The 18,074-nt window shown below is 44.9% G+C and overlaps 1 protein-coding gene across 6 annotated transcripts in view; it reads left to right on the top strand.

Moving 5' to 3' along the window:
* Positions 1-17,626, top strand: part of ttll5 (tubulin tyrosine ligase-like family, member 5) — a 90,463-nt gene extending 72,837 nt beyond the window's left edge. For all 6 annotated transcript variants that reach the window (XM_079528988.1, XM_079528990.1, XM_079528992.1 and 3 more), the window contains 3 exons: positions 2,140-2,321; positions 8,445-8,527; positions 14,128-17,626. In XM_079528988.1, coding sequence (XP_079385114.1) covers positions 2,140-2,321; positions 8,445-8,527; positions 14,128-14,180 — 318 coding nt within the window. In that variant the 3' untranslated portion in view covers positions 14,181-17,626. The remainder of the gene's footprint in view (positions 1-2,139; positions 2,322-8,444; positions 8,528-14,127) is intronic.
* The last annotated feature ends 448 nt before the right edge of the window (positions 17,627-18,074 follow it).

The following is an 18,074-nucleotide window of genomic DNA, read 5'->3' as shown; positions in this document are numbered from 1 at the left end:
CTCATTGATAAATTTTATTGTAACTGTATAAACAGTGAATTCCACATAGATGATGACTGTGTGTGTGTGTGTGTGTGTGTGTGTGTGTGTGTGTGTGTGTGTGTGTGTGTGTGTGTGTGTGTGTGTGTGTGTGTGTGTGTGTGTGTGTGTGTGTGTGTGTGTGTGTGTGTGTGTGTGTGTGTGTGTGTGCAAACATAAACTAGAGAGACAAGCTGAGAGTGGTTTAAAGAAAGATTACGCTAGGTACGTGCGTGGGGTGTCTGTGCATGCGTTGCCATGTGCCTGTCTGTTAACACATTAAAACAAGGAAAACATCCGTGTCATTTTAGATTTTAAACAATTTAACCTTTTATTTTATACTTTGTACAAGCTATGAGCTTGTAGATCTGCTATTTTTGAAAGATTTTGTAAATCTTTTTTTTAATATATTTTAAAGTGAACATTTTTAACTCTGATCTTTGCTTCTGGGGGCCCCTGGAACAAATTATAGCGGCCAAATAGATGTAATTTTGGGGGTCCTTGACATGAAAACGTTTGAACTACTGATATACAGTAGCGACATACAGTAAGTTTTTCAGGAAACTGTTATAGGATTTAGACATTTGTAGAATCAGAGGTCTTAAAGGGTTAAAGCCATACTCTAACTGTTTTAATCAATTAGTAAAGTATTGTGCATCCTTGTGAAAAGAGATATGGGTGTCTAGTACTGCTACCTTTGTTCTTGTGGTCTATCTCTATATCATTATTTTTCTTGGACACAAAGCTACCTCACACTGTTACCACAGTGTTGCCATCTGCCATAGTTGACCACAGGACACTTCCATGGGAAGCTGCAAACTGATATATTTTTTATTGCACTCTGATTTGATGGGAGTGCCAAGATGTTGCTGTATCCCTGTAAAGATACTATCCCTGTAAAGATGCTATCCCTGTAAAGATACTATCCCTGTGAAGATACTATCCCTGTAAAGATGCTATCCCTGTAAAGATACTATCCCTGTAAAGATGCTATCCCTGTAAAGATGCTATCCCTGTAAATATGCTATCCCTGTAAAGATACTATCCCTGTAAAGATACTATCCCTGTAAAGATGCTATCCCTGTAAAGATACTATCCCTGTAAAGATACTATCCCTGTAATGATACTATCCCTGTAAAGATACTATCCCTGTAAAGATGCTATCCCTGTAAAGATGCTATCCCATACTATCCCTGTAAAGATGCTATCCCTGTAAAGATGCTATCCCTGTAAAGATACTATCCCTGTAAAGATACTATCCCTGTAAAGATACTATCACTGTAAAGATACTATCCCTGTAAAGATACTATCCCTGTAATGATACTATCCCTGTAAAGATACTATCCCTGTAAAGATGCTATCCCTGTAAAGATGCTATCCCTGTAAAGATACTATCCCTGTAAAGATACTCTCCCTGTAAAGATACTCTCACTGTAAAGATACTATCCCTGTAAAGATGCTATCAGGGATACTATCCCTGTAAAGATACTATCCCTGTAACGATGCTATCCCTGTAAAGATACTATCCCTGTAAAGATGCTATCCGGGGCATGTTCTTGTCATGAATCAAACTAATGCATGGTAGGGTGTTGATGCAGTATACTGTAGCACATCTCTAGTGGTTGGAGAAGATGGTCTCCATGAGACATTTTGACCTTTGTGTCAGGTAAGACATCTAAAGCAGACGTTATCAAAGTGGGGTCCGGGGACCCCCCAGGGCTCCTGGAGGGCGTTCCAGGGGGTCCCCAGCAAAATGTGTTAATGCAGCATCACAATCATTTTAACCCCTTTATCCATATTTTATGTTATTATAGAAGCTTGTACACCTTCTATTGTTTGTGATATTTAGAAAACTATCGAAAATGTTTGGAAACCTTTGTTTATTTCTTTGAATTTCTTAAAACAAATCTTCTCTTCTAGGGGTCCCTGGCACAAAACATTTTCAGAAGGGGGTCCAAATATATAATCAATTATTCAATTTGGGTGTCCATGACATGAAAACGTTTGAGAACTACTGATTTAAATTAGTCCACATTGTCAGTAAAGACAGAAAACGTTCCAATTTTAGCTTTGAAGTTCTGAGAAGTTTTATAACCCAAGTCCCCCCTTCGTTCATCCTAGGCCATGTTGCCGGATCCTCGGGCTGCCACGAGTTCCTCCAGCATGACTTCAGCCGCCCACCCCGTCCGCCACAACTCCAGCCAGAGCCAGGGTCGCCCCGTTGGCCCCTTCCTCACCCCAAAGCCACCCAGCAGTGGCCGGGAGGGCCCGGTCCGGAAGACAGCAACCCAGCGCCTCAGCAAGTAAGGCCAGCACTGACTGCAGATGACACAGTCCATTTGCATGCCACAAAACCGTTTATTTTCCACTACTTAAATCCAGCACAGCTGAAGGTCTAATCCATCGTCTAATTTGTGCGATATTAAGTGATGCTAATTTGTGGGGGAGGGGAGGGGGCATCGATTGTAGGCCTGCCATGTTGGGGTGAAACGAGGTCCACTTGCATCAGCGAGCTTGAAGAGGAAATGGCTCAGGGTAATGAGAGTTAGAATACGTGTGGAGCGGAGTGGTCCCAGCCTCTTGGCTGCAGGCTGTATCTGCCTGTTCAGTAAACAACTTCATCACAGGCCTGATTTCTGCTTGAACCGTAAACAGAATGCGGTTCAACGGCAGGGCCCTGGGCCCTGAGCGCCGTTTAAAGCCTGTTTGGTTTGGAGATTAGCTGAAGAGCAGAGAAGGGGAAAAATAAAAGAATTGAGAAAAGGGGAAGAGGGGAATATTAGGAAGGAGGAAAAAAATGAATAGCGGCCGAAGGAGACCAAACTGCCAGCTGTTTCCCACGCCTACAGTATGACTTTATTAGCCCGACATCTGGCCAAATTACACAACAATAGCAAACCTCAGTGATAGGAGCTGCTTGTTTGTTTAAAGCACATGGCTGCAGTGGTGGACCGCTGCTTGTGTACTTTCAGTGTGAGTACAGCACAGGATGGGAGAAACACAGAAGACTGGGTGTGTGTGTGTGTGTGTGTGTGTGTGTGTGTGTGTGTTGAATGGTGCATTTATATAGCGCTTTTATCCAAAGTGCTTTACATCGATAATGCATTACATTCACACACACATTCATACACCGATGGCGGAGGAAACCATGCAATGCACCAACCAGCTCATCGGGAGCACGGGTTTGAACTGAGAACCTCACAGTTTTCCCAGCCTGCTGTTCTGCCGGCCACTCTACCCCTGAGCCACTGCTGCCCCCCCACGTGTGTGTGTGTGTGTGTGTGTGTGTGTGTGTGTGTGTGTGTGTGTGTGTGTGTGTGTGTGTGTGTGTGTGTGTGTGTGTGTGTGTGTGTGTGTGTGTGTGTGTGTGTGTGTGTGTGTGTGTGTGTGTGTGTGTGTGTGTGTGTGTGTGTGTGTGTGTGTGTTCTTAGGTGTGAGTTAATATGGTGTATTGCCTACCTGTTTGACAGCTTAACTCATTTATCGCCTAAATCGCCTTTTGACGCCTGCTTTCCAAACACCCCGGGCACCAAGATCACCTTTGGACGCCTACTTTAATAACAATTGATTACGATGATCAATTGTGTCCTGCATGCGCTCATAACACTCCGGTAGCGGTCCGTTGAATTAAAACGGAAATGGAAAATCCGCTGGTCTTATGCTGACTATATGAGTTATATGGCTGGCACTCTGAGCCACCACTAGATGGGGCTGTTGGAGGTCAATGAGTTAACTTTGTGTGCATGCGTGTGCGTGTGTCCATCGAAGCTTTGATGTGGTTGGTCAGGCCAGAGAGCTGCGGAGGACACGGGACCAACGCGTCTTGGTCTTTTAACGTGATGCGGTCCGAAATTATCAATCTCTGGGATGGACCACACTGCTGTCAGAGGGCGGGCAGGCAAACGAAGAGTTAACCGGGGCTGGGGTGTGGGGTAGAGGTTGTAGGATAGGTTAGGGCAGCTGGCTAGGTGCAGTGTTTGCTCGTGTGTGTGTGTGTGTGTGTGTGTGTGTGTGTGTGTGTGTGTGTGTGTGTGTGTGTGTGTGTGTGTGTGTGTGTGTGTGTGTGTGTGTGTGTGTGTGTGTGTGTGTGTGTGTGTGTGTGTGTGTGTGTGTGTGTGTGTGTGTGTGTGTGTGTGTGTGTGACACTGTGTACGTGTGCGTACGTGTGTGCATGCGCGCGTGTGTGTGTGTTCCTGGCAGTTGCCGTGTTTACCCTCGGCATGTGGAATTCCTGAGCCCCCTCACACTCTCCACTGTCTTGCATTTTTGCGGTCCACCAGTGTGACAGTCAGGGGAGAGTGTGGGAAAAACGGAAGCTTCTTCAAGACCAAAAATGCACTGATGGAAACAACGAGAGAAAGAATAAAGGGGGAGAAAAGAGATGACAGAATGACAGAGCAAGAGAGAGAATCTAAACTCTGTCCAGAAGAGAGGAGATGATTGTTCACAGAAGATGGAGGGATAATGAGTTGCTTCCCTTTATTCTCTGCACTCGTTTTAGGGGGGAGTGCTCAGTACCTTGGTTATTATGGCACATCTGAAAGCCATCCCAGGGCAGGCTAAAGCCCCCTCCACCTTATAATAGCATCACTGTGTTGGGCGTATCGGAGCAGCTCAAGGTTACTCAATCCTTCAAACACCATTCCAATAGCCAGCTGTTGAACTCAGAGCGAGCCGCGCTACATTTGATACCAATCTACAAGCGTTAGCCCCGGCCTGTTTTTCCCCTGGACAATACACCATTGATGACTACTGACAGTTGTTCCTCTGTTATTTGAATCTATTATATGCATGACGCTCGGTTCTTTGGCCTTGTTTTGAACGGAAAGGAACAAATAAGGATTAAGATAAGGCGAAGAAAAGAAAGGAAAATGGAGGGAGGGGTGGTTTCTGTTGATGCAGCCAAATGGACTCCTCTGTCTAAAAGCCTGGGAGATTAATAAAACGAACTCTCCATTAATTCCCCCCTCCTGCGCCGTCCAACCAGAATGCCATCCAATCAGAGTAGAACATTGTCAGAAAGCGCCGACTCACTCCGGCCCAGTGATCACACAAACTGATCCGTCAGCATTTGCTTTCTGTTCCTCATTACATTTAGTTTTTAATTGATGCGGAGACGGCAGGCTGAATAAGGCCTTGGCACCCGTTCTGAATGATAACCCTGCTTGTATTGTGCCGTAAGCACTGTATAGAGCAGAGCTGTACTGCATCGAGCAGGGCAGAACCCAACAGTCTAGCACAGTGGTTCTCAACCAGTGGTCCGAGGACCAACAGTGGTCCTTGAGGGGCTTCCAGGTGGTCCCCAGCTAAATTATGAGAGTTGGTAACCAAATGGACCCTTTTGGAATAGAGGGTATGCGCGTGACATCATCATCATACCCGGAAGTTATGCGGGATCGCCTACTGAGTGTCAAAAAACTACTTTGTGGCCTCGACAACCCATACATCCAAACAGAAAAGTCCTATTTGATTGCATTAAAGGACTTTAAACAACCTTAAATTCACTTTGTCACTCACTTTGCCACTCGATCTGCCATTCACTTTATGCATGTGCATATCCTCTAATCATTTTACTCTTGAGGTTGTAAAATGAAACAAATGGACCCTTATGGGTTTCATTTTACACTCTCAAGAGTAAAAGTATTGTTAAACATCTGCATTACTTAAGTTAAGAAGTCTACACAATTTGAGAATGTAGAAGAATTGTTATTTTGATCAACGTTTGCCTGTTATCTCTCCTATGGTACCAACATCAATAATACAGTATGGAAATGTGGACATATTCTTTAGTTTTGGGTCTGAGAGGCTAAATGTCATCAAATGGTGGTCCGTGGCTCAAATGCTGAATAAATAATGGGCCTTGATACAAGGGTTGAAAACCACTGGTCTAGCAACATACGATGGCTGCCAGCGCCGAGGGGCTGCGAGGTATCACGCTGGTATGACTTCAGTTTTAAGGATTTGAAAGGGGCAATTTGTAACACAAATAAAATGAGTGTGTGTTGGTATTTTGTTTGCGAGGCTCTGCCAGTTTTGCAGCTGTAACTACGGAAACCCGGGCTGTCGTGTGGCATTACTAATAGGGTGACAATTACAGCAGCACCATTAATGTCAGCCGCGCCGCTGCCTTCACTCCCTATTAGTCAGCTGCGGCCGCAGTTAGCCGCGCAGGATACTGTATACACACAGGAGCTGCCAAAAGTGTGTTTATGGTCGAACTTTATCCCTGTGGTCAATCTAAATAACATTACCACACGCTACCTACCTACACGCACAGCACCATTAGGCCTAATGCTCAGATTTGTTTACACGCACCCTTTCAGCCTCTTCCGAAGCATTTTTGTGTGTTAAGCGTGATTTGTACAGTACTTGATAGTTGTGTACAGTGTCATGCACCAAAAATAGCCAATCTACAAGCTCACAACATGTTGCAGTTTGATAGATCGGATATCTTCGCTGGGCGACGCCGGCACCTAAGTATAAATCAGGCATTACTCTCTGCTGCGGGGATATAGGATTTTATCTGAACGCTGCAAGTTCAGAGCACTTCTCTCCTAGGCTGGCGTTGACTGCCTGACTGTTGACAAAGAATGTGATGTGAAGAACTCAGAGGTCAATTTTTTTTTCTTTCCTTCTCCCTCCAAATATGAAAGAGATCGCTTCCTGTCCAGTTATGCCATGCTTAAAGTGGGCCAGTTCTATTTGCGGTTGTGTAATGCTATGAAAGAACAACTGTGCGCAGTCCCTTACAAGGAGGCAGTGTGTGCCCTCATTACCTTGTTAATGCCGGTTTGGCAAGCCGCTGTTATGGGGCGAGAGGTTAATGCCAGCTGAGCTTTATTTATTGTTCCCCTTAAAAAGAAAAGAAAAGAAATGCTTAACAGATTTAACGTGTAGGGTTACAAACTTGTTTGCCCCCTGCTCTTACGCCCTACGGCCACTTACTTTGAGAAAATATTATGCTCTATTCACATAGACCAGTCTTTCCCAAACAGAGGGTCGTGACCCAGTGTGGGTCGCAGACCCATTTTTATGGGTCGGTAGTAAATATAATTTTTTTTGTTTTTGAATAAATTCACGAAATCTCTGTGTGCACACAGGCATGGGCGCATGTGTCCTTTGTGAAAATAGCCGATCTACAACCTCACAATGCGGTGCAATGAGACATGTTGTGAGCTTGTAAGGTATTTTCACAATTTTGGGTAAAGTAATGTATTTTTGTAACTTTGGGTCCCGGAAAGACACCAACATTTCAAGCTGAAAAGGTTTGGGAACCACTTGACATTCCATGTGTAGTGCCGATTCAATCGGAGAGACTGCACAGTGGGTTGTTTGTGAGTTCCAGGGCCATGAAGGTCTTTGCGATGATTGCGCTAACTTTTCACATCAAATACTTTAAGCGCTTTTCTATGACTTTCCTGTCGCTTGCTCATTGTCCACACAGGCCTGTCTACTAATTTATTGTCACAAATATCTCTGGTTATCTGTCTAAATGCCAGGTTTGGTTCGCAAGGCATCGGTGTGAAAAGCACACCACTCTGGACAGCTACCAAGGGGCAGGAATGTGTCCCCTCCCCATCACAATAGCCCACGAGAAGCACTCAGTAAACACTTAACCTCGACTGAATGTCAAGAAACCCCCTCTGGGCTCCGGCCCTTAAACTTACCCACGCACACTGGCTTGCATGAGCTGTCAAAAAACGCTGATCCGTTTGTTGTTGGTGGTGGAATATGTTGCACAAACTGGAGAGAGATGCGCGATAAAGCCCCGAGAGGCGTTAAACCTCCCATCATTCCCGGCACAGCTGGGACCGTTTTTCTTCAGCTGAAACGTACAGCTAAGTTTAGTGGTATCCTTCAGAGAAGGAGAAGACCTTACAGGTCGAAACGTTGGTTTCTTTTTAATACATTTTCAGAATCGTGGCTATGAGTGTGCAGCCTTTTTCTTCAGCCTGTTTACCGCTCAAGGCCATTAGCACCTCTCCCATACACTGACACCACGCTAGACAGGAACGCCCAAAAACGTCACATCCGGTTTTAGCCTGGGGTAAGAATTTTCTATGGCTGCCAATGCAACTTGGTCCAATCCTTAATCACATACGGACAAACATCTATGCCGATGCTATCTAACTTGCGGAGGTAGCGTGCCTTGTCCACGGGCAACAGATCTTTCAACGTATGGCATTGCAAATACGTTTGATAATCGCTACTCTGCTCAATATTGTTTTGAAAATGCCGCAAATTGCATTGCAGTGAACGAGCGCAAATCACAACTTCCCCTGGTTGTGGGCGGAGTCACAGTTTGAGGCGCTGTTTACGCGCCGTGGTGTCGGTGTATACTGGTGTGCGCCCTTCTCCTGTTTATCCTTCAGAGATGGGTCATGTCCGTCCAGTCACTCACTCTTTATCTTGTGTCTGACCAACAGGCAGAGCTCCTCAGAGGGTCCGACCAACGGAACCATGTCCAATGGCCAGCATGGTGTCTACGAGGCTGTCTGCGGGAAAACAGGTGGGTGTGACACTGTGCTGTTCTCTGTATACCACCGTCCTCTACTAGTCTACTGCACTGGTTCCAAAACACTGGGTCGGGACAAATGTGTGGGTCGTGGACACATTTTTTTGTTTCCTACATGTTATTTCAAAACATTTTAAAGAAACATTCCCAAAAAAAGCAAAATGTTTCATGAATTAAAAACAAATTCAATAATCTTTTAAGTAATTTCATGAAGAAATAAATGAAAAATCAAAGCAATTTCATAAATTAGAAAACAAACGTTTAAGTAGTAGCGAAAATAGCCGATCTACAAGCTCGCGTAAGCGGCGCCTTGTGAGCTTTTTCACTAGTTTGGGTCCCGGGGAGACAATTTCTCTTGTGGGTCACGTCACAGGTTAAAAAGTGTGTGAACCACTGCTCTACTGTTGTACTGTAGCATACCCAGGCTGTCAGGGCTATAGTTGTTGGACAGATGGTGAGTTATGCCCCCTCCACGCCTGTGTCGGAGATTGCAGCCAGGCATAGTGGCCATTCCTTCATGGAGGACTGATAAACACAGTTGGATATTTTTATCTTGCTTGCCCAATGGTGTGTGTGGTATGGCTCATTAAGAGCGTCTGCTAAATGCCTAAATTGTAAATTGTAAATAATGAACCTAAGGCTCATAATGAACCTAAGACTCGCATCCCATTTAAGCATCTCACACACTAAAAATAATAATAAAAGTATGATCTCTGTAATATACAATACACAGCCTCTTGTTACTGGCCGGTTTAACCCACGCAACGAAAAAGAAAAGGGTCAGAGTGGCTGGCTTTATCGGGTATTATATCATAATGACTGGTGCCGTGGCCGTCTTTAGCGTTTAGGCCAAGCAGAGTTTAAGCAGCCATAAATGAGTGGGCATAAACACATAATTAACTTTCCAGTTTAGTAATCTGCTCACTTGATCATTCAGTCTCCATGTGTCCAACTCCAGAGGTCATGTTACTGCTGGAGGATAAAGAGGCATTACGCTGATGGCATCTCTCTTCTGTAATGACATCCAGTGATGGGAAACTGACACAGCTCGGCCATTCCCTCATCTGTTGGCCATGCTGCCCCAGTCCCAAAACCCTCCGTGTTAATTTACTGTAACACTGAGGACCCTTACGGCTCCATTTTTACACTTGTCGGAGCCATGCTTAATTTTATTCGTCCTTGTGCGACGGCGTTCCCGTGACAAAAATAGCAGAGCTACAGTATAAGCTCACATTGCGGCACGTGCTAGATGGTTGTTTGATTGAAGATGATATTGTTAACAGTACAGTCAATAGTTGATATCACATCATGGGGTTTCCGTTATGGTCCATTGTACTCACTTCATACATTCATTCAATAATGAAATGAAATGAAATGATTACTATATTTACCCAGGGTATCTGGGCTAAGCTCAAGAACTTGTTTCCAGCCAGGCCCTGCTCATAGAACATTTCATCGTAGTGGTTCAATGCCTTGTTCAAGGGCACTTCAGCGGTGGTAATTTTAACGTGTCGGACCGCTGATTCGAACTGGCGACCTTCCGGTATCAAGACTGCTCCGCAATCCGTTCGGCCACCGCTGCCAATACATACATACTGTACATATAATATCGGTAAAAGCTCAGTAGCAGTAAAAGCTCCATTTACAAAAAATAGGAGGATGGGGGCCGGGAGGCAGAGGATGCTACTCTTGTAGATCTTCTACTTTCGGTGCAAGACAACATTGTACTTCAAAATGTAAACATTTTAGTAGTATTTTTGGCTACACTCCTTTTAGCTCCATTGTCATTGCAGCATTTGTCTATCTATACGGAAGTAGCGCTCTAAATGTATTTATTTATTTTAAAATACATAAATAAATACAGTACATTTCCGGTGTCTACGTCAGTGTTGAGGGCACAGCCGTGAATAGATATTGTGTTTAATAGTGTTTAGAGAACACATATATGCCCAGGTCGCTGGCGTGGTGGTCCAGGAACCCTAGGCTGCAATGCCAACCTGACAGTGACAGCGTGTCGCGGGTTAGGATCCTGACAAACTCATCTCTCTCCCCATTCAATGTCAGTCTACTGTTCTATCAGTAAAGGCATGAAGCCCAAAAATAAATGAAGTGAAAGGTTATGTAAAAGAAAAAACACTTTTCTTTAATAAAATAATTAACACATTCTGACATTAATTTAACACTAAGGACTTTACTACGTGGCCCCCTAAATCTGTGACCATTATTTAGTGCCCACGTTACATCAACTGCAGCAAAATAAATGGCTTATACGTGTAATGTATTTATTATGGCCTTACTATAGGCTGCTGCGCACGCACGTAGGCTCACGTGTGTGCGCTCACGTGCATCCCCTCGTCTTGAAGTTGTTGCACAACTCTTTCCACTCTGGAGCCGGGGCCGGGGGGACTGGGGAAGCTGTTGAGTTTATTGCAGTAACAGTGATATTAAGCAGTTTGATGCACATCTGTTTGTCTGATCAGGGATTTTTCTTTTCCATAGACCTCTCCTATACATTTAGCGTTAGCGAGCGTTAGCGGCTCACGCCATTCATCATCACGCGAGCGTCACACACTTGAGCCGACCCACAGAAAAGCGAGATCCTGCCTGAGTCGCTCCAAACGGAGCTACTGGAAAAAGACAGTAGCTGTGTGCCAACAAACCCCCCAAAAATGTACGCGTGTGTGTCTGTGTGTGTGCGTGTCTGCATCTATAACCAGAACATTTCTTATTCTTTCTTTTCTTTTCTTTCATTTCTCTCTTTTCTTCCCCCCTCAAAGAATGAAGGTTGGCGTAGGTTAACAAACATCTTATAAACTCATCTATAACTGTAACTGGATCTGTTGGGAGCAGCTTCTGAATTTCATGAATGCATTTTTTCCGCCGACTCAAGGCGCAAAGGGTGGGGTGGGGGGCTTCACTTATGACTCCTCCACCCCCCCCACAAAAAAATGGAGCCTGAGTAACTGAACGAACAAAACTCTCCGCACCAGAAACCAGTTAACAAGCCATGCATTGAGAATAGGACTGAGTACAACAGAGACTTTTTTTTCTTCTTTTTGGGTGGGTGGGTTTGTTATTGGAAGGTGCAACAGCCCTTTGTGGAGCTTCGGCAGCGAGTCACGGTCTCCTGCCCGCCCAGTGTACCTTTTGTAGCGAGATGACTGAGCTCCCCTGATCGATTGTGACAGGGAGTTAGAGTGGGTCCAAACGGACAGCATTCTCTATGATCAGCTGTCCGCTCGCATTAATCATTCGCTCCCTTTATATCTCTCCTATCTCTCTCTCTTTCTCTTCCTCTTTGCTGAGAACCACCCTCACTCGCTCTGCTCTCTCTTAATCATGTAACTCTCTCTCTGTCTCTCCCTCACTTGTCTCTCTCCGTGCGCTTCACCTCGTCGAACCCTTCCCTCCCATTCATTTTTTTATGTGTGTTAGAGACTGGATTTTGATGAGGACCCATCAATGCTTTATGAAACCAGATTATATCTATTGGCCACATGTGTTTTTAAAGTCCTCCGATTGAAGTTCTCAGGGCTCCATGGAGGAGATTTATTGCGTTCTGTTTGAGGAGGAAATGAACGCTGCACTTGTGCCCGTTTTAATGGGTTCCTGATCATGTCAAGGCAGATAACTTTAGGCCCGTTTCTACCAAAGTAAAGGCTTGCGTGCACGTGTAATATGCACGCACTTTTGGCCGGTTGTCGTCCGGCCCCCATTATTTCCAATCCCTGTGCAGTTTAGGGTAAATCTCAATTTATGCTTCATTGTATGACGGTGTACTTGCCGACCAGAATAAACCTTATCGACAAGCTAACTGTTGTGCGATGGATTTTAAATTAGGCATAGCCTTTATCTCTTTCTTCAAAAGACAGGGATATTGTCTAAACCCCCCACCCATTTTTTTTATACTTTATTACTTTGTATTTATTGTTTCCCAGAGACGGTGAGGTTGGCTGAGCAGTTGTTTTCTTGGCATGAACATGGCTACACTTGACCTACAAAGATGCTATGAACCGGTTTATTATCAAGAGAAGTAAATCACCCTTTTACACTGTTGTAAACATTATATTGTCGCAACCTTGTATCTCCAAATTTCAACTTTTTATATATTTTTTCCGTAATTGAATGCCCTACTTTGTCATTCAAGAGTGTCAAGCAAAACTGGTGAAAACAGCCAATCTGCAATCTGCACTTTAGTAACGGTTTTGGACATACAAGGTTTTCACCCGACAGCGACGATATGTAAGCCCTTGGTAGCCGTACTACTTGTACGTTAACAACTTTCAACCCAACATCCCTATTTTGTGCATGTCTTCGCAAGCAAAAGAAATAGCGCAAATAGAAACTATTTCCGCTGTGTGACGACACAGTATAAAACAGGGCTTAAGTGGTTAACATGGATGTATAGGCTTGTTTCGTACAGGAGCCGCCCGACTATCATCTTATTTCTCTTTTCCAGTCTGGATATTCTCACGTTCTCCTTGTGTTCTTTGGTAGCAGCTCATTAGCTTATCATGTTCACTTTCTAGGATGTCAGTCAGTGTGGACAGGGGAGAGGTTGAGAGGGAATATTGGCCCTTAACCACCCTTAAAGCCTCTATACTTAGTGAAACGGACCCGAGTTGGATCATAGTCTGCTCTTGTTTCCTTCTACACCAAATTTCTTCTTCCCCAGAAATAGCGTAAGCTTGTAGAGGTTATTTCCGGCGAAGCTTGTGGAGGCCACCCCCCACACACACACACCCGAATAGGGGGCGCTAGGGTTCAAGTGGTTAATCTTCCTTTTGCTGAGCTGGAAGAAGCCGCCGCTAGCGGTCATGTCATCGGATTGGAAGTCGGGGGAGATGTTTTGGTTTTCCAGCTCCGTCAGGCCCCACGGTGTAAAAGAGCACCAAAATAAACAGAGTCTGCTGAGGGGGAATGAAAGGGAATACTGTTTGGGAGCACAAACACGGCAGCTCCGACTGTACTTGGAATTCCTTTTCTACTGTGGATACCTGGCCTGCTGCCAGGCCGCCGGCCGTAGGGGAAGGGAAGAGGGCTGAGGATACCTGGCCTGCTGCCAGGCCGCCGGCCGTAGGGAAGGGAAGAGGGCTGAGGCGCAGAGCGACGGCCGCACAGAGGCTGACCCCCGGGTGACTGCACCCACCTCCGCCACGCAGAATTAAAAACGGATCTACCTGGAGTGTGTGCCCGTGTGGTTTTTACTGGTGTGTAGAAAGCGGTTGTAACATGATTGAATATTTTAACCACTTACACACTATATACTTTATTGACTGGAGTACCCCAAGGGTCTATACTAGGCCTCCTACTTTTTTCCCCTCGTCTACACCGACTCAAAATAGACAATCTACAAGCTCACCACCTGTTGACTTGCGCCGTGTCGAGCTTTTAGATCTGACATTTTCGTTATTTTAGAAAAACTGTATAAAAGTGTGGTTAAAAGCGAAAAAGATGGTGATGGTTCTTATTATTCTTATTTTTGGCAAGCGACGCCGTTAGGCCTTTAGAGTAATTTGCACCGGGGTAACGGCACCTAGTATAAAGAAAGGAAAGGACTGCTCCTACTTCTGTGTTTGTGTCATTTCTCTCAGGTCTCTCTGTGTACGGCAAGCTGTTCCATGGCCAGGGACCCAAGCACAGATGACAGGAAGGGAAAGGGAGCGACGCACCGCAGCCCTGTCGACCTGAAAGGTGTCTCTGCATGTAGCCGCAAAGCGGACACAGGTGTATTCTGGGGGAAAGCCAGCGACGGCGTGCCATCAATTTCTCTGACTACACTCTCAGATGTGCAAGACGATAGCCTGTCGGGTCTGAAATCCACACACACACACACACACACACACACACACACACACACACACACATACACACGCACAGATGCAGGTTGGGATCTAGCCTTCTAAAGTCTCCCTTCGCCATGGCCTACCAGTTGTCCCTCATTCCCCCCATGCTACTGTTGCCATGGAAGGATTCCAGTGACAGATCGACCACAACAGATGGTTCTCCGAGCCCCATAGGTCACCATCACTGTAGCATGAAAGTCTTTCTTCTACACCGTTGGCAATGCAATGCAACGCGGCACCCTCCGCTCTCCTCTGTAGCACTGCGCCCTGAAAAGGCACGTAACCGCTGTCACGCTTAAATGCCGTGTGCTCTCGTCAATGAGAGAGACCTGCCGCGCTGCTGCTGCTGCCGCTCGTTGGCTCTGCGTTCTATCTAGAGACGGCCTCGGTCACCTCTCGTCTCGCTGCGATGAGCAGTCAGCGGGCTGACGTGTTCCTTTCATGTAGTGTGTGCTGTCAGAACGCTCTCCAGCTCCCACTCTCTCTCCAAGCTCAAGTCCGTTGCCAATTCAGACCATCTCTGGCCGTTGCCAAAGGACGTGTTGAAAGCTTAGCATCCTTTGCATGTAGGCTTGATTTTTGTTTTTTGTTTTTTTTCAAGGACATTCCACCGTTTGAATGAGATTGCTTTGTTGCCTTTTCAATTCACGGTTGTTTCATCATAGCCTGGTAGTCATCAGGTCAATATGACATAATCGCTGGCCAGATGGATGTTTCCCAATCAAAATTGTCAAGTAAACATTTTTATAGATTGTGGGGTTGTGTTGAAATCTCATCTGTTCTCATTGTGAGGTTCCCCCACTACGTTAAAGGAAAACTTAAATCCCATTCTTCTGATTAATGTAGCTAAATATCCTATGTCTTCTGTGTATTTCTTAGCAAAATGTTGACATTGCAATGACGATGTCAAACGCATCGTTTCATGTTAACGAGCGTACAAAACGAACGCCTGAGGACTTGAAACGACACGTTTTGGCATCGTCGTCGTTATCAACTACACAACCCAAGCCTTGAATTCTTGGATTTATTTTTTTCTTTTCTTTTTCTTTTTCATTTCAGAGTCAATAATTTGATGACCGGGTCATCGGCCAATAGGAGACTCAGACCGGAGACGGTCATCATATTATTGGTTTAGGAATGCAACAAAAAAAAATATTCAAGGCTTCATGGGGTGTGTAAATGATAGAAAATAAGTATTTTTTATCATTAAGATGTCAGGTATTTTCTTTTGCCACATTATATATTAGTAGAGCGGTGCCCGTGGGGCCTCTACGGCGGTGCCCGTTGGGCACTGGCCTACTTGGAATGATGCAAGTTGGAAATGCATGTCCTACCCAGATATTATGTCTGTGTCCCTTTTATGCCCGACGTCAGAATGATGTCAGATTTCTGTGTGTCTCTCTGTGTCCCTTTATTCCTATATATGGCGTTCTGTGTCAGGCATTCCCAAATATGGAGTGTTGTGAGGTCAGAACAGGCCAGCTCCATATATGGACCCTGGGCAGAGGCCCCACACAACCGTGGGTCCGACCGACTCGACACCGGGCACTGCACTCCCTGTGGTGGTGTGGAACGCGTGTGTCGAATTTGAAGTCGGTGGGGCGAACGGTTCTCGAGTTACGTGGATTACAGACGTACAGACAGACATACACACAGAGACTTGGTGCATTTATAGTTAGATTGATGAGCTCCTCACATCAGAACAAAGGGATTTAGGTTTTCCTTTATGACAATGTATCTGACTCAGGGATTCTGGCAGACCTTTTTTTCCTAGGAGGGCCTCTTAGCTCAAATCTTTAGCCAAACATGTCTGGTGAAAATGAAAGGACGCATTAAACCAACCACCACGGCGACCATGGGACGCACATTCAATTTTATCCTGCTACGGTATGACCAAATTCAAGACTTATCATGCGGTACATTCCTGGCTCCACACAACATCAACGTGAATGCGCTTGCGGGTTCTCAACATCCTTCCTTAGGGGCCCATTTGATTGACCACCTGTGGGTCCCGGGACCCACTACAATGAAAACCTAGTTCCATCACTGTACAGCTATATGCAGATTTGACGTTAATTCATCAAAATTAATCGAATTAATCGCGCAAAGCACACGCGCATGAGAGTCCCCCCCCCCGGCCTCCCCCTAGGCCAGGGGTTCTCAACGTTTTTGGCCGGGGACCCCCGAAAATGCTTTGGCAACGTCTCGGGACCCCCGCCCCGCCCCCTCCCGACCCCCAATATAAATTGACTGCTACAATAACCTTAAACCATTTTGGGCGGGAACCCCTTTTGGTGTTTTAAGCATTGTTATAATTTAGCTATTTAAAAATAGCAGATCTACAAGCTCATACGAGCTTGTAGGTCTGCTATTTTTGAAAAATCGTGAAAAATAAAATAAAAAAATCTTTTTTTTTTTAAAAATAATTTGGGGACCCCCTAAAATAATTTGGCGACCCCCCGAGGGGTCGCGACCCACGGGTTGAGAACCCCTGCCCCTAGGCAAAGCTTTTTCCTGCAGGAAAACACTAGACTGTATTCAGTGACAACATCCATCAAACTGGGCACCCTCCGTTAACCCTTTCTGTGGCTCAAAGCATGACACAAGGCTATTACCTTCACCTGCAATACACCCACAGCAGCATCCTTAAAGATATTCTGCTATTTATGACTGTAGTGAACATACTCAGGGGTTTGTTGATAAAACACGCATTATGATGGTCAAATTCAGTATGTTTATGATAACGTTTTGTGATCAATACTTGAATTTTGTCCTTTTGTTTCTAAAGTGAAATGATATTATGTAACATTGAAGAGTGTTTTTGCACATGGTTGTAGTCTGCAGTTTGGCTGCAGTAGTTGGGTTTATTACACTGAAATCATAGCAGCTCTTATATCCGTGATGGTTTCTTGTAACTTCATATGTGAATGTTTTATCTTGTGTATTGACTACTGTTGCCTATGCATGCTGTATGATAAGACTCCTACAGTCCATTTGTGTTATCTTACATTTTGTGCAGTACATTATTGTTTAAAATGGTTCGTTTACATGAAAAGGTCTTCGGATCTGTAGTTGCTATTTGTCAACGGCGCACAAGCATGGCAAGGTATTTTGGGACCAATACAGGCAACTAATAATAGCAATATTGAAGTGATTGTTCAGCTATTAAACCATCATGTACGTATACTGTATGTGTATGCATATTGTCAAGAAGTACATTTAAGTAAAGTACACTTTGCTTGGGCGACTTGAATATATCCTCCTGTACTTTCAAACAGAGTTCAAACATTCTCACTCCCGACTCGTCGCATACATTACTGAGGCTTTGTCGGGACCCCTGGGTGTCACCTGGACAATGAACTGACCCCTGGGTGTCACCTGGACAATGAACTGACCCCTGGGTGTCACCTGGACAATGAACTGGGCGCTTCTTTGGCGTCACTTTTCAACATTTACAGTAGTCTGCATCACATGATGCGTAATGCAGACATCGTGTCTATTGAGAACACTGTTAAACATATTGAAAACAAAGCAGGATAGCATCCGTGTCATTTTAGATTGCGCTAAAAAGCATTGTTTTATGCTTTGCCTATTCAGAAATAGCAGATCTACAAGCCCGTATCGTGGCACGAAGTGACCCGCTATGAGCTTGTATATCGTGGCAATTTGTGCAAATCTTTGAATAGGCCTATATG

Source organism: Electrona antarctica, assembly GCF_951216825.1.
Source record: "Electrona antarctica genome assembly, chromosome: 18".
NCBI classification, from domain to species: Eukaryota; Metazoa; Chordata; class Actinopteri; order Myctophiformes; family Myctophidae; genus Electrona; species Electrona antarctica.
The sequence above is the reverse complement of the archived record's forward strand: the minus strand, read 5'-3'. Positions and strand labels throughout refer to the sequence as shown.